This window comes from Corvus kubaryi, unplaced genomic scaffold (genome assembly GCF_017639235.1).
Source record: "Corvus kubaryi isolate FWS band 111438036 unplaced genomic scaffold, C.kubaryi_AGA036_p1.0 split3-73, whole genome shotgun sequence".
In the NCBI taxonomy this organism is placed as follows: domain Eukaryota; kingdom Metazoa; phylum Chordata; class Aves; order Passeriformes; family Corvidae; genus Corvus; species Corvus kubaryi.
In genome coordinates, this window is record NW_024582091.1 from 20,890,670 (window position 1) to 20,916,507 (window position 25,838).

Sequence of the window (25,838 nt, forward strand, 5' to 3'; positions counted from 1 at the left end):
ATTTCTGTATGTAATACAATACAAAATAATCTATTCTATTATTGTATAAACACATGTGTAGCTGTATGAGATGTGACTTTATCAAAAGGGACACAGGTCCCCAAGTCAGTGCCTGGTGCAGTCTGTGACAACAGAACTGCCACACACACACCCCCATCACATTACTGGCAGCAGCACATCTCAACTGTAAAGGAAAGTGATGACTATAAAGTAATGCCCATCCTCAAGTAAGTGCAGCAACTGCTAAATGCCCACAGAAATTGCTCTCAAACAGAACCCACAAAGTTTCCTTGTTACACATGAGAGCCAGGAAGCACAAGGGCCCAGATACTCAAAATGCTGCTAAAGCCTTAATTCCCACAGGCATCTGCACTCAATGCACCAACGAAGATGAAGAATTTGTTGTGGAAAAAAATTGGTGTTTGGAGGAGAATACATTTTATATAGAAAAAAATATTACATTAATTACTCTCCCTTAAATGTAGATGGATATATGCAGGATGAGGGAAGAACCACTCTCAACCCACCCCCACTACTCTCAAATGAAAAGCCCAAGTTCTGAAAAAACAGTTTATGCCTTCAAAGGAACACAGCTCCTCTGCAGCTAATGGAGGCAATCCATGAAATGCTGAGAACACCAGAACAAATATATTCAAATATCCATTTTTACAGTGTCTCATCTTGTAGGTAAACATCAGCCCAAGGGACTCAGGTTCTCTAGATGCAAACCAATAGGTTAGAATCTGCCTCTCTGGACCTCCAAAAAAAGAAAATGCTTATAATCATTCTATTTATATAAGTACACACTATTAAATTAAGCTAATCTCAGACTTACATATTCTCTAAGTTACTAGGGGCATTTGATCCAAGTTTGGACTAATTTAAAGATATATGCACTTATGACAGTATATGCCTATATATATATGTATATATGTAGAAAATCATATAAGGAATAGATGGATAACAGTACATGTATTTATGGACAAGGTTACATTTTTAGGCTTGAAATCAAAACTATGTGTATATGCATAAATAACTTCGTAAGGGTATTAAAAACAATCCACTGGAAGCAATAGTTACTTATTACATATTCTGTTTCTTACCCTCTCCTCTATTATAGGAAGTGAAAGATCAATGAAAGGTTCTTTTACTGTTGAAATCTTGAAGAAAAAGAGAAAGTTCACTTAAACACAAAGAACAGTATGTGGGCTTAGTACATAGCTCCCTTTATTTAATCAATGTATTACCAAAAACTATACAAAAAGCTAATTACTTACAAGATGTATGAAACTACAATGAAGAACTTCCCACTAACTTTTTAAAAAAATTTATTAAGTTAGCTCGAATTTTCTTTCTAATACCACACAAAGCTTCAGCACACAGACACAAAGGGCAAGGCCATTCATCTGGGCATGAACTGACTTGAAGCAGTGTGGTGCTCAGTTTCTCTGAGCTCCAGATGGATTTTCAAGTCACATGGGCCTCTGTGGTACCATTTTGCAGAAAGCTACCTTTCAGAGTTTCTTGATTCTGACACTTCTGCACAGGTGTTTGAGCTGTTATGCAGCAAGGACTGGTTAATGATAGTTAAGTGACAGGTTCTAACCTCATGCTCTCAGTTAAGATTAAGTCAGTCTTACTGGTTACAGTCAAAAGCTTTGTTAGATCTTTTCACACCATATAGTAATTGGTAAAATAAATGCAGTTACAGGGGAAAAGAGGACTAAAAGAAACCAACCTCTTTTTTTGTACTAAGGTTTCATTTTGCCATGTATAAGCTGGAAATACCTTGCAAAGCATACCTAGACAATCTCTTTCAGCACTTTCCATCTGCCTTTATCACTAAGTTCCTTAGGCTCTCTCCCTTGCTGTTCTTGAATTCCTTCCAAAACTGACTTATCTTACCTCTGGAAAGACTGTGAAAAAAAACCTTAAAAAAAGAAGTAAAAATCACGTTGTACATTTAAGTCACAGTCATGCCATCAATTACCGTGTCCCTTCTCTTCTATTTGTGACCCCATCTTCCACCTGTGACACGTGGTATGGACTGCAGGTTTATATGCAAGGGACTCAGGAACGCTTAGGTTCCCGAGGTGCAATAAATGAGATCAAAAGCAGTGCAGCTCTGGTGACTGACTGCCTGGTGAGCCATGTTCAAACAGGGGTTCCTCTACAGTGTCAGTCTGCATGGCCAAACATGTATCAAAAATATCTTGCCAGTGCAGGCAAAGGAGAACGAAAGCTAAACTCTTCCTCGAAGGACTACAGCTAGCATATTCCCAAGTCCTGTGCAGGCAGAATGTAAGAATCCAGCAAAAATAGATGAGACATGCAAAATACATACAACCTCTGTTTTTTATATAGTCAAGGTTCTTCATTGGTACTAGTAGCACATTGAAGAGTAATCTACACATCACACACAGGGAACTTTACCTGGCACTGCAGGACTGTGCTTAATTTTTCAGATTGATTAATTTACTTAATCTCTATAATATGAAATAGAATGTTTTAAACCAAACACAAATGTAACATTCAATTAGAAAAGTCATGCAAACAAGATTTTTCTCTTTCAAACTTAAAAGAAAATTATAAGGATCATGGAAAGCATTTTTGATGGAATGTCAGTAATATTAATTATGAAAGGAATATACTGTTCATTAGAGTTATTACATTAATTATAAAAAATACTTGAAAGAAAAAGAAGTAAATTTTTAGCATTTTCCCACTCATTCTAATTCAAAGTAAGTAATTACCAATTTTCAGGAGTACCCCAGAAGAGCAGGCAGGAGGATTTATGTTTTAAGATAGGTAAGTGTTTTAAAAATATCAAATAACACTGACGTGTAACACATATGATTATAAAATTTGGAACCTCCAGCCTTAAGTCAGATGTAAAATCCAACCCAGTACTTGAATCCTTTTTGAATTCAAAGGATCCCTCTTCTTAGGTTTGGGAGAATAATGCTTTAAAAAAGGAATAAGTAATTTCAAATGAGAAACTTTCAATAAAGTCTTGTTTTTACAAACAAACACACAAGTATAAAATTGGCAACACAATTTTATACTTTCAAGACAACGTAATCAAACCAGTATGTGATCTATTCCACATCAAACCAAATTCCAGAATACCTACATTTTCACATTCCTCACACATGACAGTGCTAGTCAATTCACCAACAAAGATCCTATCTATGAAGTTCATCTTCACACCCTCTCTTCCATATGCTGAAAAAACATTGCCTTTTTTAAATGTGAAAAATAACACATCCAATGCCACACTATAAGTACAACAAAATTCTTTCCAAGATATATTATGAAAGCACAATTTTAAACATATTCAAAATGTTTTGAATACAGTAACTAATACATCATATACTGTTATCTCAACACTTGAAAATATTTTAGTGCGAAGGTTCCCTTTCATCCTTCCCTTCCCCATCTTCTGTAACAGAATAGTAATATTGCATCTCTTAAGAAGAAGCTTTTTAAATAAAATCTCAGTTTTCTTTTGAATACATAATATTGCATTGCCTTGATATAGACACTGGGGTAAGCAGACAGGTTATCACCCTTTCAAAATGGTTTTTTTCAACTATAAAGCCCTAAAAAATGTAAGAAAATCCTCTTCTAATACATCTTTATGCCTTAACATTTGCAGATTTGGGAAGGATGACTTACAAAACATCTTAACCATTAGGACTTTAATTAAAACAAAATCCCCCGAATTAGAACTACTGAATAAACAAACACACGCAAAAAAAAAAAAAAAAAAAACAAAAACAAACCAAAAAAACCCCAGAACCTCTTCTCTTGAAATAAAATGCCTTCTTTAGAAACTGCTGCCTATCTTGACTTTGTAAGTGCATTTAGAGTGCTCACAGTACCAGTCAACTAACAGAAATCAGTTTTATTTATGGAAAGTGGCCTCTCTGAGTATAAAGTAATTATGACTATATAACAAATATGGAGCAGGCTATTTTAGAAAACAAAATTAAGTTCTACCTATTATTAAAAGATGCATTATTATCATCGGGGAGCCTTTCTCCTGGATACAAAGACACAAGTCAGCTCTCTATACTTTAGGTACGCACTAGGCGGCACTAGAGTAACACAGAATAAAGCCTAGCAATCACAGCACTTCGGATTTGTTCGCAATAGGCAGTTCTGAAGAAAATGGTATTTAAAGACTAGTGCAGTTTTAGAAGTTTTCAATAAGGAGTTGCATACCTTTGACTTTTCTTCTAGTTTCTTCATCTGCTGTCTTAGTAGTTGGGTTATTAAACGCTTTTAAGATACCAGTTTGTATACGCTAGAAGTAAAAATAAAACCAAGTATTTTAAGTGTAAACATTCTAAAAACTAGTAATATATGATTAGACTTTATCTTGTTTTATTTCTATAAAATAAGCATAATTTAATATTGTAAAACTACTGTTGTTATTCACTAACAATGTCAAAACTACATGAGCTTAACTTTAGTAGATCATCATCTAAAAATTTCCTTTTCTTAAAAGGGAACCATCATAGGGCACTTTACAGGTTACCAAGAAACTATGAGATTTTCAGTAAACTAATACTATCCATTTCTCCCATTGCGAATGGACTAATACTGATTGACTAGGATACAAAATACTTGGAAGGCAGCTAAGTGTCTTTTAGTAGCCAGACTTCAGTGACTGCGTTTGGGCACTATTTTTATCACTTCTTTTTATTTTCTAACACTGCAAATTCCAGAGGTATGTTAGAAAACCTTAGAAGAGAAAGAAAACTTCTTATGAATCCACATAAATGTTATCAACATTTACTCAGAAAAAATCCTAAAAACTACAGGTTTGAAAGAAGGATCAGAAAAAAGCAAATTCATTAATGAATTTGTAGCTGCCCCTCCAGACAGGGAGTGCTTCTGCCCACTATTTCTCAGCTGCCTGGAGGTGAGGAGATGTTGTGTTCCTGGCAGCAGAACTGCATGGGCTGGTAGAAAAGCCCAGCCTCTGACACACTGCAGAGAGAGAAGCAGGAGGATTAATCAGGTCCCCTGACTCCAGTATGCATGACCTGTGCTTCCCCTTTTCCTGGCAAATGTCCTGTCTCTCTGATCTACAAATTCTAGTAACCTGTACAAGTCTCCCTTGTCAGTGTGCAAATGACATTTATAATCAAATACTGAAGTCACACTTAGAGCAAAGTACATTCTAAGAGACAAATAGTTATACCAAACCTTCTGCAACTCAAACCCAATGTCCTAACAGAAAGATTAATAAATGGCTCTAGTTTCCAGGCAGCAAAGCACACTTCCAAGCCACATATCACAGTAGTGTGAGGATGACAGACAGCATCGGAGGTTTGGTTTCCAGTTCAGACACCCATCAGACCAAGTCATACTCCGACCTTATGAGTATGTGACCTGGCTTGTGAATTAACTCCCGCTGCCCCGAGCTCAGCTTTGTTCATCTTAAAGCCAACAATATACTAAAAGGATTAATCAATAGGTAATTCATGAAGTTGAGCACCATAAATGGGTTTAGGGCCATAAGCAACCCTTTTGTTGGGATTAGCGCGTTGAACCATTTATTTAGGTCAAAGAAAGACATAGTCTTTGAATGGGTAGGGTGCTGTGGACAATGGCAGCAGACATTAATCAATTAGCAGCAGGGTTCAGCCACTTCAGGCCCTGGTGTGAAACCATCTCCAGCCCACATTGCTGGAAACAGCAGACGCTATGTCATCTTTATTGTTGTATGGCCAAGCTTTTAGCTTAAAAGTCCACTTGTGTACAAACACACTTTCTAACTTTTTGCCACAGAAATATGAAAAAGTTCAGCACTGGTGTCAGATACAAACACAAAACCACACAGAAGAGGCAAAAGTACAACAGGATTTTTGGTTAGCTCCTATAAATAGTGTCTTGTTACTTATTATATGTATTTCTCATCAACACTTAGGGTTTAAAAACAACTAATCCTGGCAGGGATAGGGAAGTGGGGATGGCCATGTTCAGCTGTCTCATAGGTGGATGGCAAAGCAGCCAGCCACCTTTCAGCAGGGCTGGTCCCTCTCCCAAGAAGGAAGTTTAAAAGCAGCATGAAAGAGGAAGTTTAGCAGCTGTAACCCCTGCTATGGGGTTCTGGTGGCAAACACGCTGCTGCAGGCAGTGCCCAGCCAAAGCCCACATGGTGGAGAGGCCACAGGGGCAGCTGCTGGGCTCCTGCCTGTGTCCAGCCAGCACAGGTCTTATGTTTGCTGGTTGTCTGCCATCTACAGACCTGAAACATGGGATGATTAAAAAAAACTGAGAGGGAGGGGGAAAGAGCTTTTACTAGTGTTGTCGGTGGCAGAGCACCCCGAGGTGATAAAGATGTGTCTGCAGTCATGCACCATTAGGGCAGCAGTGGGATGTAATTGCAGGGCAGGGTGGCACCCACCTCTCTCTGTCTGGTGATGGGGTGGCAGAAATACTGCCCAAAAATCACCGTAAATTCTCGCCATCTTCCATCACTCTTTTGAGGTAGGTACTGTAGCTGCTCTCTAATAATAAATGATTCAAAAGGCAAATGGTAATGCAGGTTACTGCAATGATGGCACATCCGCTGGTGAAGCTGACAGGAGACTGACTTGAGGGGAAAGCACAAGCACCTCCTGCAAAAGCAGCTTGTTGTAATAATCCTGCTTTCTGTGAATCCTCCTTTGTCAAGAAAATACAGTTTTCACCTTTTATTACACGAAAATCAAAAAATAAAATAATAAACTTTCCCTCTGCTGCAAAAACATAGCAACTGTTTTCTAAAGAAATCAGCTGCTTCTGTTGTGTACCCTGTTCCAGACATCATTTTCTAAGTGTGACAGTGTCAAGGTTTAACTGTTTTTTCTTGCAGTTCAGTTCTGTTTATAATCAAGAATGCTGCTGACAAGACCAATAAATATTAGTATTCTGGCAGGATGGGGACTTGTTCAGCTGTACTGTAGTGCCAGGAACTGGGCTCAGACACAGCTTTACATCTTATCTGTGAGATAATTCAGCTCAAGATCATGACATTCATCAGGTTACTAAGTGAAAGGGAAGAGGAAGTACTCTGCTCAGTACAAGATTTAAGGCCTTCCTTTAGAGGAGGCCTAGAAAAGGCTATTTACCACAAAGTATCATCTGAAAAGAAGGGTCCAAGACTAAGTCAGATAGATTAAATCTGATATGGTCAAAATAGCAACCAAACACACCCTTTCTTGCGTGAACAATGCAGGAAACATAAATAATGAAGGAAAATAAACAAAATTCACACAGGGATGTTTTCAATATAACAAACTGCTTCTATTCTTCACATACTTGAATGTAGATTTTAAGCAATGAAAAGCAGCACCTTGCTGATAAAACAAGGAGTTCCTCACACTTTCAAGAGACACAAGAAACTTTGCATGATTTTTTTTCTCCCACAATTTTCAGTGAAAATTTTCAGTTAAAATTGTGGGCAGGGCCATAGCTAAGAACTGTTAATTTTTGTTCCAAAGCTTTGAATTCACTTTGTCAGCTAACACAGAGGTCCTAACTTTATTTTCTTGACATCTCAGCTGTCCTTTTTTCCCCCCCCTTTTCCTTTTTGTAAAGGCAAACAACTTGGATTCCTAAAGTTGTCATGTTCTACTTACAATACTCCTACTACTACTAACTGAAACTTTCATTCCAATCAACTATCTTAACAAATCAACATGAACATAATTAAATATCTTTCAAAAATATATTTTTTTCTCAAGACAGTGAAAATAGACACTCCTACTCCATTAAGCACATCTTTAAAACACTGGGAACATGAAGAACATTGAAGCAATGACTGGTATTTCACTTTTAAAAGACACACAAAGACGTTACTTTTGTCTCCTCAATCCTGATTGCATCCAACAGATAGTGCAGAAGCTCCTGGCTGTCCTGCTGCTGGAATCCCTTAAATCGAGGAGCCCTATGAGAGAAACAGTAAAGAATTTTAAATTATCTTGGGAGGTTCTTAACAAGACAATGTCAACATCAGACACTTGTTGGGTGCCAGGGTACAAATAGGTACAATCCCTGCTGGACCTCATGGGGCTTTAGGAACCTCCTGATGTGGCAGGCAATTTCATCAGCAAGGCTGCACTTTAACCTGGGTTGCAGTTTGACTTTATAGAGTATGGCTTGCCTAAAATACAGATTTGCCAGTAGAGTCTCATCCATGCTAGCAGCTCTTTCCTGACAGACTACCCCAGTACATCTGTACCACCAGACATTCCCAATGTCATGGAAGAGAGAGAAAGAAGATTTTCCAAGTGCTTAACCTCCTTTGCTATCTCACCCTTTTCTCATTTGAGGAGAAATCTCAGATGTGCATAAACAGTCCTTTTAGATCACTGGCAGCATCCACATGATCCTCAGAAGCCAAAAGAGGAAAAACATCTGTTTCTGGCTATGCTCCCATTTACACTGGTGATGTTTTAGGCAACTGCACAGGGGTAATGTTGCATCTGTTCTGAGACAGCCATTCAGTAGTATCAATCACTACTATTAAAGAACTGTTGAATTATTTTTTTACTATTCACAGCATCTAAATGTATTCTAAAGATCATATTTTTCAGGCACGGATTACATAGAAATTAGAAAAAAAGAACTTATGAGTACATGGATAGATCCTTAAGGTGTTCTCCTTACAAAGATAACCACAGCTAGAAGGCTTCTAATAAGCAATTTGAATCTTCAGGTTCTTGCAATCCCAAATGAGGCTGTGTAAATATTCACTATTACCACATCTCTATTCACATTCACTGCAATTGACTAGCCAAATACCTGTCTTTCCAGGCAGGTTACCCTTTAGATCTTTAATTACAGTCTTGAACTACCTGATCTAAAATGAGATTCCACAGAATCACAAGGAGTTGGAAGGGACCACTGGAGGTCACCTAACCCAACCTCCCTGCCCAAGCAGAGTCCTCTAGAGCAAGTTACTCAGTATTGCAACAGGTGGGTTTCTGAATTTCCAGTAATGCCACCAAATGGCAGCTGTGACTCTTGTTGCAGACTGAGGTGAGCACATGCAGGCCTAACCATGTGCACCCCTTCCAAAACCTAGCACCGGGACAATTGGATTAGCACAGCTCAAACAGGAATTTTATTAAACTGGCAGAGCAGCCAGAAAAACCAACCACTCACTCAGCTCCTCAATTTTATTAAACACACATTGAGCCAGTTTTCACTTTGAGCTGTGGATTGTGTGCTGTGGCTAATCAGCACACAGAGCTGCAAATATATATTGGTATTTCCCCTGGCACAATGATCTCACATGCCCAGCAAAGCTGTTGAGGGTTCTTGAGAGTGAGTGAGGCTTCCATCCCACTCATACTCTAAAGCTGCTCAGATTTGCCTTGGAAGTTTGTGCTCATGGACAGCAGTAATTAAAGGTGACCAGAAAACACACCAGATGTGCAACATGCCTGCAACAGTAAAATCTAAAGCTGGGCAAGGTGTCAAGATGCCAAGTTAGGGCACAGCAGACATAGGCTACAGGCACGATAGTGATACAGGGGTCTCCGTTTTGAACAGCTCCTTGGAGGCACTTTGGGGTGTAACTTGAGAAGGATTGAAAGTGACAAGGCAGATATGTAAGGTCAGTGCCTAAAATTAAGTGGAACAGATCTGGACCTGCGTATGCAAAACAACATGTTCACATTTAAATAGGATAGGATAATTTCACATTGCACTTCATATCCAGTTTTTGACAGAAAGTTGACAATATCCCTAGTTTAAAATGATTTAATGATGCTACTGTACTGTAAGACTATAAAATCTGGAATCAGTATCAGACTTTTTTAAGCATTCTTTTGAAAGTGAATTTTTCTTTCACAAGCAAGTCAACCTCAAAAATTAATTTCAAATTTAAAAATTAAAATAATCTTAGAAATTAAATATTTTGTTTGATATTCCTAAAATTCAGTCTTTTCTTCTATTGAAATCACATGTTTTATTTCTAATAATTTTGATTATAAATTGCAAATACTTTCTTAAAAGCACTGAACCTTTATTCTGGCTCCAATAAAACACTCAATATACATTTAAACAATAAATAACATATGTAGCTGCATGCACAGGTTTGTATGCATGCACAGTTTCACTTTTCAATTACTAAAACAGTTTTCTCTCATTGAATGTCTAGGAATCTGAAAAAACTTTTTTTTTAACCCAGATGGCAAAATCAGTTCAATTCTGAGAAATCTGGTTAGTTAGCCATAGTATTATCATTAACTTATGAGAAATTTCTTGTTTTCCTGTGGCAGTGAGAATCAATGAGTATATTCAGCCCATCTTCTGCAGTATAGGCACATTAATAGCTCCAGTATAGCAAAAAAACCTTCCATGTATACACATTCTGGATCCTGGTACTATAGGAATTTTATTATTTTTTGGCCACAAAAGCGAGACCTCTGTAAGAGACACTACAGTACAAAGGAAGAAAAATTAATAATTGCTTGACAAAGGACCAAGCAAAAACTCCATCACTGTTACAGGAGGGTTTTCTTTCACTGCAGAGACACCTCACAGAGCTAAATATTCAATGCAAATAAGGAAAATGCCCACACACACTTCTTGTTACTGCCTATGATTTGCAGTGCAACCTCTCACTGATGAGTATACAATAATCATTTCAGAGGAAAATTAATTTACTAATTTGTATTTCAAAGTAAAATAATTTACCTGCATGTTTCACACAATTTTATCAGTTTAAATTAAGAGGGGAGGAAATTAACTCAGCCACAGGAGTTTTTCATTTTTTGTTTTGGTTTTTTTTCATTTTATTAGAATATAGTGCATTTACAAGTACAAGATTATTTAGGCTTCTCAGGGCCTGTACTAAATCTATATGCCTGAATTTTAATGGAAACAAGGATGATGGGAATGTAACAGCTACCACTTTAAAAGTGAAGTGGTAGGGAAAGTGACTTGTAAAGATTCCCTGTAAGGTTGAGTCATTTACTTGGACTGACAAATGATGTCATTGTTAACACTGCTTAAGATATAGTTAATCTGTCATTCATGTACATAGCATACTATGTAATGTTGCATATAATTCTAAATATCTCATGTTTTGTGGAAAAACATTTGACATTAATGCATTTGTTTTGGGGGGGAAACCACAAGAGGAAACCAAAAAATAACAATAAAAAGGAGGGAGGGAATTTCACACCTCACAATGCATTTACTGGAAACTTCCTACACTTAAAAACCAGTATTAGAGAAGAAAAAGGAATTAATCCATGCTGATACACAGAAATCTGACAACTAAAAGATGTGTGCTCTCGTCTCCTTGAAAATATGCTTCAAGCAATATCCTTGGCAAAAGTGAGGGACTTGGAGATGGTTGGTTGAGTTGACCGCTCACAGATGTGCTGACATATGGAAGCCAGTGCCAATGCGATACAACCTGTTGTACAGTGTCAGCAGGATAATGACAGAACAGGTTGAACTCCTGCTAATGGCCATAAGTGGTGAAGGACAACTGTGACATCTACATGCATGCTACTTATCTAGCCTCTCGTTGCTCATCTGGAGACCAGTTATAATTGCTTGACTGTCAGTTAAAGAAATACTTTTCATTATGATCTACTTCCTAGAATGCTGTAGTAACAAAAACTACATAGTAACATAGTATTTCAAAGAAAAAAAAAAACTAATAGTTTTAATTCCTATATTATATTCATTTGAGGGAAATTAAGCTATGATTTAAAAGCAGAACTGGGATACAATTAAAGTCATTCAATCGTACTGCACAAAGCCGACATACTTTTACTGTCTCTAAAAAAATCTTCTCCAAAATCATCCTTTCAAGGATTACTATCTTTGTGCAGAAGATAGCCTAATACCCTGGAAAACTTTAGAAACAACAATAAGTGCTTGGAAACAGAAAACAGAACATACTATTTGATTTTTTCCAGTAGGGCAACATGCACAAGAATCCTTTAATGCAGTACATACACTACAGAGTTCTTCTTGGTAGGAGGTGCTTGGGAAGAGCCCAACCAAACAAGGGCTTGGCCCCACATGTAACTAACAGATAACACCAGGCACAACTGTATTATCTCAAGGGCATGGATAGACAGCACTTAGCTCTCCTTTGGATGTTCTGGGTGATTTATTTCATCTTTTTTGTCTCACCTTCCCCCAAAAGGGAAAATGAGATACCTCCACTTTCTTGCAATGCACCAGATCAATTCTTTCTTCCTTTAAGATTTCCAACAGTGCTCTGTGACAGCAAGTTCCACAGGTTAACCCTATAAAATGTTTAAAAAACTACTCTTCTTTTTTTTTTTTTCCCCTGGCTCTAAATCTGTTGCCTTTCAGTTTCACAGACAGCTCCTTGAACTCTTACAAGGGCAGTTAAAGAAGCACAACTAATTTATCTTCTATCATTCATTGTCTTCTCTTGCTGTCACGTCTTCTTTTCATGTTCTCTCCTGCCTAAACTCCTAATATTCAAGTCCCTATTGACATAAAGCTTCCTATTTTTGTTACCTCTGCCAAATTCTGGTTAACCCAAATAGAGAATACACCTCCAATGTACCTAAAAAATTTATTTCTTCATTTTATCTATAACCTTTGCTTACAGAGCTCACCAATACCACACATTGAAAATACTTGTGTTCTCCAAAGTGCTACACAGGTCTTCCTCCTGAGTAGAAGTGAACATAAAGCTCAGGAACACATGCAGATGATTTCTGCCAACACACACTTTTACATGCAATTTGTCTACTTTGCACTCATAAACTTGTTCCTAAAATTATGAAAACTTTGTCAAAGTTTGCTGAAAAAAAAGACATGCAATCTCTCAACTGTTGCTGCGCAGAGAAGCTGTAATCTCCTCTGTCAGATCTCCTGAACATGACACAGCACCACCAAGCAAGGCACACAGAGGCATGACAGGGACACAAAATAATTCATAACATCAACTGTGTGTTCTGCTGCTATTATACTTAAATGGTAGAAGTCATATGGGAAAAATAAGCAAGCAAAAAATCTTTTCTAAAAAGATATTTTTCCCACAGAAATATTATTTTGCTGACAGCAAAGACTCAGAAAGACTCCTTAATTAATGAGAAAAATCCTGTTTCCTTTATGTCTTGTATCTTGTATAACATTACCTTAGTTTTCCTCAGCATTTCCTCTCAGAAGTGATAAATGTGGAATTGTTTAGGTTTCCCCTCCAAAACTATAGTTCTGTTAATATTAACAGTCTTAACCACACATGACCTCCATTCTGCCAGTACCACCTCTGCCTTCAGTTCTATTTTCTGCTCATGAGAAGGAAAGATGAATAGTCTTTGGAGAAGGAAGACATATGTAGATTTTGTGAACACCAATAAAATCTTTGTTAGGGAAGCATTTTTTCCTGCATGTTAATGTAGCAATAAAATATCTCAATTATTATTTGATGGAGGTTTGAAGCAGCTAAATTCTGTAACTCCTTTCTGGACTCATCACTTATATGCTGCAACATTTACTTGCTAGGCAAAGCTAAGCTTTCTTCCACCAATAAAATTATTCAATCATAAAAAATAAAGGAAATAAAATGTATGTCCTCTTAATACATCAGTGTTGCATTAGTCACTAAGTCTCCAGATAAGTCAGAAATCTGCAGTCCTGATATTCAGCATAGTGGAAAACCAACAGAAGGGCCCCGTAGCTATGCTCACAATCTGTCCTTGCAAAACATCTGACAGCTGCAACACTAACAAAATTAACAGTGGATGAATTAGTACCAGACACTAAACAGTTGCTATAGAAAGACTCATCCATTCCTTTTCTTCTTCTCCCCTTCTTCAACCTGGCTACTCCACCACTTGATAAAATTAACACTCAATATCATTTTTTTCTTTTGTTATTTAATAAAAAAAAGAGCACCACAAATGCCCTTTCAAACACAAGATTATGAACTTCACACCATGATCTCCTCAGACTCTTGAAGAAGCAGTTTGCAGCTGAAAATGACTGTGTTCCACTTCTCTTACTGCTTTTGAGCAGTGAACGTGTATCCACTTGCAGGTTTTGGGATCCCACTCGGACATGCCAGAGCTGCAGCTGAACAAGGCAGTGTCTGCAGCCTTTTCCATCCTACACTATCTGTACAATCTCCTCCATAAATTCCTTACCGAAGAAAGGTATGGTCATATGCTTTACACTTGTACTGAGACAAGATCTGTGATGGGGAAAGAATGAATTTAGAAAGAAAAACGGTTGCAACTGGAGTCAGCAAGCTTTTATGTAATGTATATAAACCCGAAACATTAGTATTAGAATGCCTCCCCCATGCCCTCCTCCCCGGTAGTTAACTGACTTGTCTTTCTCTGATGTATCTCCGTCATTTTGTGTCACTGTAGCTCTCCCTTTTACACATTCATCCTGTCATCTCTTTAGGAAACTTGTTGTTTGAAGTTTGCTTGTTGCATAAAAAGAGTTCATGCTAATGCAATGTGAAGACCACAAGTAGTGCCTGCCTCTAGGATTACTTTATTAGCATGACCTCTTGGCAGCATTCAAGAAGCAGAGGATGCTGCAGTAACACAGACTTCTTCCTAGCTGAAACTCCTGCAATCTTGCTCTGTGCTCTCTTGCATTTCAACCTTGCTGAAGAACAGAAAGCCAACTTTAAAAAAAAGGGGAAAAAAAGGCTTTGTAAAAATGGCATGACAGAACACTGCATTCATACTGTTAAAGCTAATAAATAGTAAATACATTAAGTTGGCAAAGATAAAGATTTCTCATTCTCCTACTTTTACCATTGCACACCGCTGAATTTTCTGGAACCACCCCCTTTCTTGCTTATGTCACCAACAATTATAAACAATCCAAAGACCAAAACCTTCTGTCATACCTGTCCAGCCCCTTACTGCCCCCAAACACCTAACTTCTCACTAACAGGATGTGGCTGACACTTTTGCTATTGATAGCAGGGCTAGTAAAGGGTTTGTAACTACGTGGTGTTCTGCAAGGATAACAGAAGTAGGAAGTAGGGATGAAGGCAAGGGATGGTAGGAGCTGGCAGATACATGTCTAAACACCAAAAGTCTGCTGACCACATTAAAATGTTTCCATTTTAGCTGCTAGTTAAAGTGTATGCACATCTTAATGATCAAAAGACAACAACAGAAGAACAACTAGATAGCTGAGATTTAACACTGACATCGTGTGATGACTACACAAATACACACAGAGCAGATACAAAATACCTGTCACTTTTAAAAATGCCATGCCATCTGAAGTGAACTGCATTGTGATTATTTCACAATGAATTTGCTAAGGTGAGCTTCAAAACATGTTTTACATCATCTTTTCCCTTCGATCCTTAATACTTACTGGGAAAGAACTACTGTTGTTATTCAATCATTTCCCTTCCATTTCTCAGCCAAATTTAATTCTTACAATCACATTTTTTGAGACAGCCTCAAAACACAAGGAGGAGGAGTGAGAAAACAATATAGTTTTTTTCCCTATATATTTTTCTTCCAGGTAGATAATGCTAAACAAAGAACACTGCTGTTTGACTCAAAAATGCTGTAAGGTCACTTTATACACATTTCCTTTTACAGCTCAAAAGGATCAAAAGGGAGACAAGTACAATAGGAAAAATATAATATTACATTTCTGAAGCGGAATTTTGAGGATAAAGAAAAGGCAATGACTTATTTCTTTACAGAATTAAATTGTCCCTGCTCTAGTCTAAAAGCTTTTTAAATCCATTCCTGCTCAGTAAGGTTGTCCTGGAACACCATGGTAGGAGGCTGCAATTTAAAGTTGCTTAAAGTTCCTTGCAACAATAATGTAGCAAGTAAATTATCATGCAATATTATTCTTTTTTAAATATGAGATTAATATATACCATCCTCCAGCTACTCTGCTTCTACAGATTCTGTTACTTTAAAGTCAACGTTTAAATATTTGTATCAACTTTTAAGTAGGTCTTCTACAGGTGTTTTGAAAAGCAAGAATGTTTGCATCATCATTGAAAGTACCTACAAAGCACCACTGTAAACATTTTCCACACCAAGGAACTGGAGTTTCTTTAGGGTTTGTAAGCTCTTTGCAATCTGGAGCCATATGCCATTTCAGTACTGCTTCGAGTCCTTACTTGCTAGACCCTTTCTAATTTTGAATCAATGCCAAGGTTAGACATCATAGCAGAGGTTCCCCATTTTAAAATCTTACTCTTTTTTACAAAATACCTACACACACTTTGCAGTGTTTGCACAGCTTTATGCTAATAAACACAAAACCTGGAAGGTAGTCCTATGTTCTTTAGTTTTACCATGCCCTCTTCTGCCCCCTCACACTCAGTTTGAAGCCAATTCAATGTCCATGGTTATGAACTGGGCCACACATTATGGGAAGAGCAGGTACAACCCTGGCATGCAACAAGGAGTCCTGCAACTTTAAAACATGAACAAGCTGTTTTCTGGACTGCCCAGTAAAAATCTAACAGCTTCTTTAGAAAGGACAACAGACATTGCACCCTTAGAAACACATCACTGGAAATTAAAAGAATAAGTGAAAGATACTGACAATACATACTTTTGACAAAGCTGGCTGAACAGCACTTTGGGAGAAAGAGGACCTTTTCCAGCCTCCCTCATGCTGTGAAGGAACAAGAACATTGCTGAAGTCAAAGGTCCCGGGCTGGAAAGGTTTACCACCAAAGGATCCTAAAACAAAGGTAAATTACGCATCAGATTTCAAAGGTGATGACACAAGACTTGTTCGAGTTACTACACACATGATAATGAGCAATGTGTCTTTCAGTCTTAACAGTGTTTCAGGGTGTTTTTTTTAAATGTTGATGTCACCTATTTGATTGAAATAGTTTAAGAGCAGGCTTATTATTTAAGGAATAATAGTCACAAAACCAAACAATTCTTGTTGAGCAAATTGGTGGTAACCAATAGCTTTGCAAACAGGCATGTCAATGAGCTGGTCTCATTCTCACAAAAACAGACAACCTTTGTATTACCTGCTTTACTCTTACGCCCAACATGCACTGAAATTCAACTGGAGTGACAACCCAGGTGACCACTGCAGTGGGCCAGCATAAGATTGTGCTCAGTGGCTCTCTGTTACCCAGCCTTAGGAACGGGGTGTCCAGCTTCTCTGATCTGTGAGCTACACACTGCAATTTCCACACATCCGTCAGCCACAGAAACGCACCCTGTTCCTCCGTGAACCAGGTGCTGTGAAGGTACCAGCAGTGGTTCCCAGCAAGAGATGAAGGCAGATCCTACACATTCCCCATGGCACTGTGAGACAGGCACAGGGTGCATCCTGCACAGCCCCTCTTGATATAACATTTACCCCGCCGGCACTTCTGGGTTTGAAAAGATCCAGCCAGCAGCCACTCAAGCCAGTCTTAAAGCAGAAGATAGTCCTGCATTGCTTACACACCAGGTAAGCAATGGTCTCAATGCGGTCTCAATGGCCACACACCACCAGCACTCCAAGGTTCGTATGTGCCCACAGTGTTCCCTACCAGCTGACCTGACTCTCAGAAAAACAGATAACAAGTGCCAGATGAACAGTTGGAGAGGATGCCTTGTCCAGAGAGCAGATCCACACAAAACGTAAGCCCGATGGACGCACGCAGATATAAAGTACGTGCTTTATATACACTATCAAAAGGTGGGAAAAGGCCCCTTACCAAGCAGGAAGCTACAGGTTTCTACATTACTATTAATTAGACTACTGCAGCAGTCTAATTCTGCATTGGCATATAAAGACCAGAAAACACAGTCTTTGCTCCAAAGACCTTATTTACATTGTAAGCATTGTCATGAAACTAAAAATAAATCTTTCAACCTTATGGCTGTGCAAGTTACACATCAAGCATAACCCAACACCCCAATGGCTTTCTAAGCCTTTGGGCAAAAACAAGCTCCAGACTTCTGTTGTGGCTCAGGAGAACTTAGTGAAACATGTTGCTGCTCAGAACTGCCACTGGAGGAAATACAGACAGCAATGCAGTGAATTTCACACTGCTCTCGTCTGGAGAAGCTACAAACATCACCTACAGCAACACAGTGAAATCTTCATCATTTTAAAGGTATCTGAAACAGAATACCACTCTTCTACCCTCACTGCCACCAGAAAGCTCACAGCAAACAGCAGGGGAAAAAAGGAAAAAACTAAGAAAAAATCCTCTGTAAAATATTTGCTTCAGCTAGCAGAGCGAGAGGGGTATTATCTTTATTGCCAACAACATATAATGAAACCCCAAGTCTCTAAGACATGACCAGAACAGCAGAATATTCTTTGGATAATAGCCACAGGAGACACTTTCCCATATGCCTGCAATGAGCTTGAGGAGAAGAAATTTGTTCCTCACTGAAATTTTCGCTTCTCTCATTTTAATCCCCCAGGCTGTGAAGCACGCAATAGACTTTACATGACTTATCAATGAAGGGTTGGGATGGAAAATATTTCATGGACACATTCTAGAGCCGAACAGACTATATCCTCTATCATATGTTCATACTGAAGAAATTAAATGGCAAAGAAAAATAAACCTGCTGCTCTTTCCTGAGATCAGGCATTATTTGATACTTCAATATGACAAAACGTGAAAGCAAGTAATTCTTCCTCCTCCTCCACGGCTGAGTAATGATTTTTGCAAAAGAAGTCAGTTCACAGGCAACATAAACCAGCTAAAAAATTAAAATGCAAAGGAAATGGGAGAGTAACAGTGTGCTTTTAACAGTGATGTGATTTCCTGTCCTCCAGCTTCTTCCCACATTTTCCCAAATTTGTATTTCTCAGTGCATACTTACCAATTGAGAATCTGAAGTATGACAGATTTTTAACTTTGTTCCTTTCTCCTTTATCTCATACATGAGTTCATTTAGTACATGAGTCTGTGCCAAGTTCTTAAAGGAAAAAAACCAAAAATACACAAGAAACATGCTGATTATTCAGATACACAGTTTCTTTAGTTATATATTCTAGATTCAGAGGTAGACAAAACCAGATATATTTCATAATGTATAACTGAGGTTTAGATCAGACCACTAGAAAGAGTTCTAAAAAAATCACTGATCTGGCTGTATCTAAAATTGTATCTATTTCTTTTTCTGTAATTTCAAAATAGTTCACTAGTAATAACTTTGTTATTTATGTTGAACAAGATTTATTTTTTTTTTTTTTTATGATGAGGACATTATTATTAGAAACCATTTGCCTCTTTCAAACTCTGCAGTCCCTCTCATCATGCCCCATGAAGCACAAAGGCTTTGGCACACTGAAAAGTATTACCTCCCTGAATTTAGGAGTGAAACCAACTCAATATATCTCAGCTTTGTTTCTTGATTTTTGGTCAACTCTGATTGCAGATCACTTAGGTTTCTACGATGCCCTAAGTATGGACAGATAACGATTTGTAATTTTAGTATCTCTTTGATGAGTTTTGTAATCAACATCATAAACACAAGGTAAAGTGTACCGGTGCAGAACACCTTCGTAGCAGTTTTCTTTCATTTGTTCACTCCTGTCTGCAGACATAGAGATGTCTCTGCTCAGCTGACAAGCAACAGAATGGTGCAATATAAAACCCGCTAAGGCTGCTGCTTTTTTTGAGGACATTAGATTGGCTGTACACTTAACATCAACAGATGTATATTAGTATAGCTCATTCCTCTTATTCTAGTCAGAAAAAAACCTCATAATCAATAGAAGTAATTTTATAACTGCATCCATTGTAGGGGTTTAAAATCATCCCAAAGCATAGTGCAGAAATTTACATTATGCACAAAGTACCACTATTTATATGACCAGTATGGTAAATACCCTGCATTAGTCATGACTGATAATGCTGAACTTCAAATAAAACCATATGCTAGAGTACAACCCACACATATATGCAGTGTGTAAAACACTTGGCATTTTCACTTGTCTCATTACTGTGCAAAATGCTACTGATCCAGGAATTCTTTTTTATTATAACAGGAAATACTCCTTGGATAGCAAGGAGTAAAAAGAATTTGTAAAGGACTTTCAGAAAGCAGAACGAAGACTCCTAACACTCAGAACCTTTTCAGAAGCCCATAGATATTATACAGATGTAGTATTTCTGAAATCCATTAAGATAAAGTGGTATGATCCTTCCATCTTACCTGCATGACAGCATTAAAAAAGCATGTATTTCCTAAATTATTTATCCCTTTAACTGGAACTGATGCACCATTACCAGGGCTTTTTCCTTTCAGTATTTCACTTGTTTCACTGTTTTCTTCATGAAGACATATGATTTTTGATGAACCTATAATTAAATTACAGATTAATATGACCACATAATTGCATAGTTTAATGAATTGAGTCTTTTCATGACTATGTTTATTAATTTTAACATACGTGGAAAGATACCTTGATAATACTCTAAGCTCCTGTATGCAGTCTTAAAAAAACCAAAAAACCAAAAAAACAGACATCATCAGATAAAGCCCTGGGGGGCAAAAAAAACACCCTCAACAAGTACATACATTCAACAAAACCTTCCATAGTAATCATACTGTCCTATAAGACTGTAACTTCCACAATTACACAAGCAATAAATAAACTGAGTTCATTTATTAGCAATAGGCAGCTGAGTTATATGTTCATTAGACACACTAGAAACACCACTGAAAGGCCGCTTTTTGGTGCGTCTGAATGGAGGTAGCCGAAAGTTACCACTGAATGCTGCAAGTCTTTATCAACTATAGTGTTCCATTCCAACTGCCTTGTCAACAGCCCAAGCAGATTCATTATCCCTACATTCGCTCCTCAACCCACCTTCTTTTGTCACAGCCTGAGGAATTGCTAATGCAACCCACATACATACAATGCTAGTGTTTTAATTTCAAGTAACAAAAAATTGATAAAACTATGCTATAACATCCACATAATTCCCTTTTTCCCTTATTATTTAAATAGATGAGGGGCAGCAAAGTTAGACAGTCATTAACTTGTAGCCTAGAGGTAATAGAAAGACTTGAGATAACAATATTTAGCCTTGAATTCTACTAGCAACTTTCATATTGTCATGGTTGCAGGACTAAATGTGAACATTACTGACATCTGCAGTGTCTTAAATATTGATTAACAATGCACGTCAATGTAAACGAGTTATGGACTTAATAGATGCCAAGAACCATGATGCTACAATCTCTGTCTTGACATATGAATTCATGTATTTGTTCTAATGAGTTTCACATTGAAGTCTCATTAAAGTGTTCTTGAGAAATAACTAACAGACCTATTTACGTTAATGAAATTCTCATACCAAAAGGTTCTTTTATGTACACTCCTAAATACCTTCTTCCTTGGAAAATGAAAAAACAATAATTAAATAAAAAAGAAGTCATTCAAATATCTGTTGTATCTGGCAACAAGCTTCTGACCTAGTCTGCCTGCACCCTACAGTGCCATCGAGGTGCAACTATTCTTCCAAATTGTATCAGAGTTTTTCAAAACAGAGTTAAAGGTGCTTTGCTGTTTAAAAATATTTTTGAATGTTCTTGTTAACAGTGCTTACACAGCTTTAAATTACTCTCCTTTCCACTCAGGTGGAAAATTAAGAGAGTACAAGGACAAAGTAAAGACCGAGTTCTCCTTGAAAAAGCAGACAAAGTGTTTTTGAATGTAACAAACAACAAATGAGCTGCTCATACCCTGAAACAGTCACTGTTTTATGGGCTACATGAAGCAACACCTTTTAACTGGCATGCTTAGAAGGGACATTCTACAGTGTCTGAGGCTTGTCCACCCACAGAGCTCCAGAAAACCACAGCATAGGAATGGGAGCTGCAAGTATCTGCAACTCAAAGGCACTGCTCACTCTCAGAAGTTTAATATTATAACTGGAGATGTTTTCCCCTCAGAGAAGTGGGCCATCCAGAGTAGTGCTGGGGAAAAGAGATGGTTAAAAAAAAAAAAAAAGAGGGGAAAAAAAGGCCAAAATTGTGGAAATGATTTGTGTATTAGTATACCACAGTTGTTGCATTTATCCATCGGCATTCAAAAACATCTGGGACAGCATCTTAAAGTAAACAATGTTCACAAGGCCATCTGGACAAAACTGCAGGCAAAAATTAAAGCATAAGCATATGGAAAAGCAGATTTTTCTCTTCCCTTTAGCAGTACAGGATGACAAATGTCAAACCTAGATCTGTCCACGCTTCACTGTGCTATGCTTTGCAGCACCACCTGGCTCTCCTTGCACAGCCACCAAATATGGACAGCACTGCCACAGCGGACCATATCTGCAGGGCAAACTCGATAAAAGCATTTCACTTCATGGTTAAATGGCAGCTTCACACAAGTAGCAAGGTTCCATTTGCTGAACCTTACATATAAATTATTTCAGGGAGGGAAAACAAAGCCGAAGCATCCAGCTTTGTGATAAGAGCTGGATGAATACACAGTTACAAAACACAATAAATGAGAACCAGACATCCGATTGCCACAAAGCTGGATAATTAGTATAGGGATAAGGAGAAGTAGAGGAAATTGGAAAAATGCCTGGATGTTGGTATCAAAGTTAGGAACCTCCTTCCATTCAGAAGGTTTTAATTACTGCCTCTTGATTTTTAAATAATTTTAAAAGCACAATCCACATGACGTTTTACTATGTTTTTGTATCTGTGAAAAAGTCCTGACAGAATAGCGCTGCTTTGCCATTACAACCATTATCTGCTGCCTTGCTTATAACACACAGATATGTTTAAGTACATATACAGAGCCAGAGGAGGGACAGCAGTTTTTAATTTAGCTCTGTTCAGTGTCCCCGGCTCAGTGATAAATGACAGACAGGCCTGAAGCTGAATGTTTACTTGACATGTGAAGAGTTGGTCAGTCTTAATACAACATGCTGGTAATGACTGTGATAGCTAATACTTCTACAGATTGGGGCTAGAGGGTCCTTCTGCAAGATTAACCCAAGGCTACAAGCATGTTATTAATCAAAAGGCTAATATGTAATTTTTTAAAGTGAATTTGCACTGAACAACTGTTTCCTGGACCCTTGCCGTTTCAATCTTGCAATCCTGTAATTTAACAGGCGTGCTTTGGGGTATGAAAAGTGACTTTTAAGCCAGTATATACACAAGGATCCCAGCTGAAGGATTCCATCAAAATGGCTGTCATCTGCTGCTGCCCACAAGGACCTTCAGCTCCTGGCCAAACAGAATAAAAGACGTAGTCCAACTCATCCATCCACATGCAGTAGTATTTGTTATAAAGGACCTTGTTAACATTAATGACAGCAAGGCAGGTGAAAAGCACAGAAGTAATCAAATTCAGACTGATTTCTGTCATTAGTTTACTCATCTTTTAGAAAGTTGACATGGTGACCCTTAAGCTCTCTGCCTTTCTCAGGTAGTGTGGACATCGGCCCTAGGCAAACCTGTCCATCCCCACTGTGCCTGGGACTCACATTCAGACCATGCCCCTCTGTCAGACTCTTTCTGCTGTTTTCATGCAGAGGTGACCTTTCTAATCCAGCCATAAAAGGAAGACTCTCACTTAAGTTGTGCCTTGATCATCGGAACCTTCTTTTCTTTTGACAAAGTGTATCTGGCTACAGAGACACCCTACTTGAGCACTCTGCCAAAACCCACTGCCCAGCTCTCCATCCAGATCATCACACCCTACTGACCAGCTCTCCATAGGCACCAGGTCAGTGCCTGCCTCTGGTCCCACCACGATATCCACCTCCAGCTCTCAGACAGCTGCTTTTGTACAGAGACACAGCCTTCATGCTTGGTGAAGCTTCCTGCCACCACCCAGCTCTCCGCCATGCTAGAAACCCCCTTCCCACCAGAGCCCTGGGAAGAAGGGCAGCAGAAACTGCTCCTCTGCTACAGCTCTTGCCTGCAAAGCACCCTTTTCTTGCTGCTCTTCTCTTCAGTTTTTCTTGTGCCTGCTCTGCTCACCTGTGGTCCTGTCTCATAAGCTCTCGGGAGGCAGGGAACACTGCTTTGTCCCACAGCTGCCCAGTACCAGCCTCATGGGTAGTGACTGAGATTCCTAAGCCCAACGTTAACATGGACAACGATTCATTGCACAAAGCAGAGCCACTTACTGGACCAGGTGTACAAACACACGCGGTGCCGACACATCTGCTTGCAAAAGAAAACTTACTGTGGGTTCCCTATCAATTTGTTTTACCAGCATTTCAAACATTTGCAGCGCACATGGACTTCTGTAGCGCCTTTGCGGAAACTGAGCTGTGTCTGGGGGTGCAGATGGTATGTAAGCAAGAAGATAAATGACATCAAATTTTTCTTTCAGCCAGGGGAGTAAGCACTTTTGCTCATCTTTTCAACACATCTTTTTTTTAATTAAAAATAAGGGTTCCAGGAATACGCACTTTTATTCCAAGGTCAAGCCTTTTCTATTGAATACAACTCTGGTACTTCAGCTGAAGGTCTTCACAGTAAAAGCAAGGTTAATAGACTGCCTTTCTTTTACCAAGTTCTCATCATGCTGTTCTACAAAATGCTACTAAATTGTCTGGCACTCCTTTTTTATCTAAAACATTTAGATTTTTTTTTGACACTGTACAACAATGAGAATCCAACCCTTAGAAAAACATCCTGGTTTTCTTCTGAAATGGGCACTAGCTTTACATTTTAAAAGCCCAATTTCTCTTGCAGTGTTACAACCCTAGCAAATCAAAGATTATAAACAGTAATTTTATTTCTTTGAGTCTTGCCACAATGTTATAAACTAGAAAAGATATCTGCACAGTGTGAAAGAGCAACCTGTTCAAGGACTGCTTTTGACCCTCAGATGCTCAGACGACTTGTGTTACACCTCACAAGTAAATAAGTGGACAGGAAAGGTAAGAATCCATGGTTAAAAATGACAGAATGCTTAAATTTTTTTTTGTTGTTGATGATTCAGTTTTCATTCCTTTGCAAGGAGCTTACTAAAAAAAAAAGCAAATTTGAAAGAAATTTCTGACCAATAACAGAAATGTCATTTTGCCAAAGTGTATTTCAGATTCAGAAGATTCAGAGAAACAACATAATCTGTTTCATTTTGCTAGTGAATTTTAAGTAGATAGAATGGTCTTCTATGACTCCAAACTACATGTAGTAAAAGTCACTTAAGAAAGAATACAATTTTTTTCAATATGATCTTTTGTCAACTGATAATATCCACAGCAGAATGCAAACCTGAAAAGTTATTCATCACACTACCTGTTTTTCCATACAAGTCAGTAACTCTCACTTGTACTGTAAAATTATATCTATTTTTATACATCAGTTATAGCCATCAAAATAAAAATCAAGTTTCTAACTTTCACTTATTGGCAAATCCGGGCAGCTGAACTTACTAGCAAAATCTCATTTCTCTCCTTGTCCCTTCCCAACAATAAATTTAACTACAAAATTCGAGAATATATCTTCTTCCTTCCCATTCTATTGCCACACAAATCAATTTAATTAACTGCTCTATAAAAAGTATGCAATCTTATGTTTCCACTGACACATAATTTGGCTTTTGTAAAGGAAAATACACATCAGATTCACTTTTAAGACTGCAAAACAATTTGTTGTCTCCAGTAAATGAGCAGACACACAGATTGCAATGTCTCAGCATGGTTCCTGTGTACTACATGTGCATTATGTCCATGTGAAGCTCACAAGTGTGCCACACAGACAATACTGCACCTGCCTTTCTGTGGAAATCATCGTGGCCTGCTAACCTTCTCCACAAAACAGATTTCTGGGTGGTACACCCTAGAAAGCAATCTTGCTTTTTTCTTCCAGCTTGTGCCCAACATGACCTCTTAACCAAACAGACTCCTCTAAAAA

General features: G+C 38.1%; 1 protein-coding gene across 6 annotated transcripts in view; it reads right to left on the reverse strand.

Moving 5' to 3' along the window:
• Window positions 1-25,838, reverse strand: part of USP45 (ubiquitin specific peptidase 45) — a 49,469-nt gene that overhangs the window by 7,619 nt on the left and 16,012 nt on the right. For 2 of the 6 annotated variants that reach the window (XM_042017228.1, XM_042017227.1), the window contains exons 6-12: window positions 20,151-20,296; window positions 18,813-18,908; window positions 16,570-16,700; window positions 7,858-7,945; window positions 4,228-4,309; window positions 3,134-3,225; window positions 1,104-1,160 (exon numbers count right to left, since the gene is read on the reverse strand). In XM_042017228.1, coding sequence (XP_041873162.1) covers window positions 1,104-1,160; window positions 3,134-3,225; window positions 4,228-4,309; window positions 7,858-7,945; window positions 16,570-16,700; window positions 18,813-18,908; window positions 20,151-20,296 — 692 coding nt within the window. Of the gene's footprint in view, window positions 1-1,103; window positions 1,161-3,133; window positions 3,226-4,227; window positions 4,310-7,857; window positions 7,946-16,569; window positions 16,701-18,812; window positions 18,909-20,150; window positions 20,297-25,838 lie in introns of those variants that run through there. The other 4 variants (XM_042017229.1, XM_042017232.1, XM_042017233.1 and 1 more) reach the window with 4 other exon arrangements.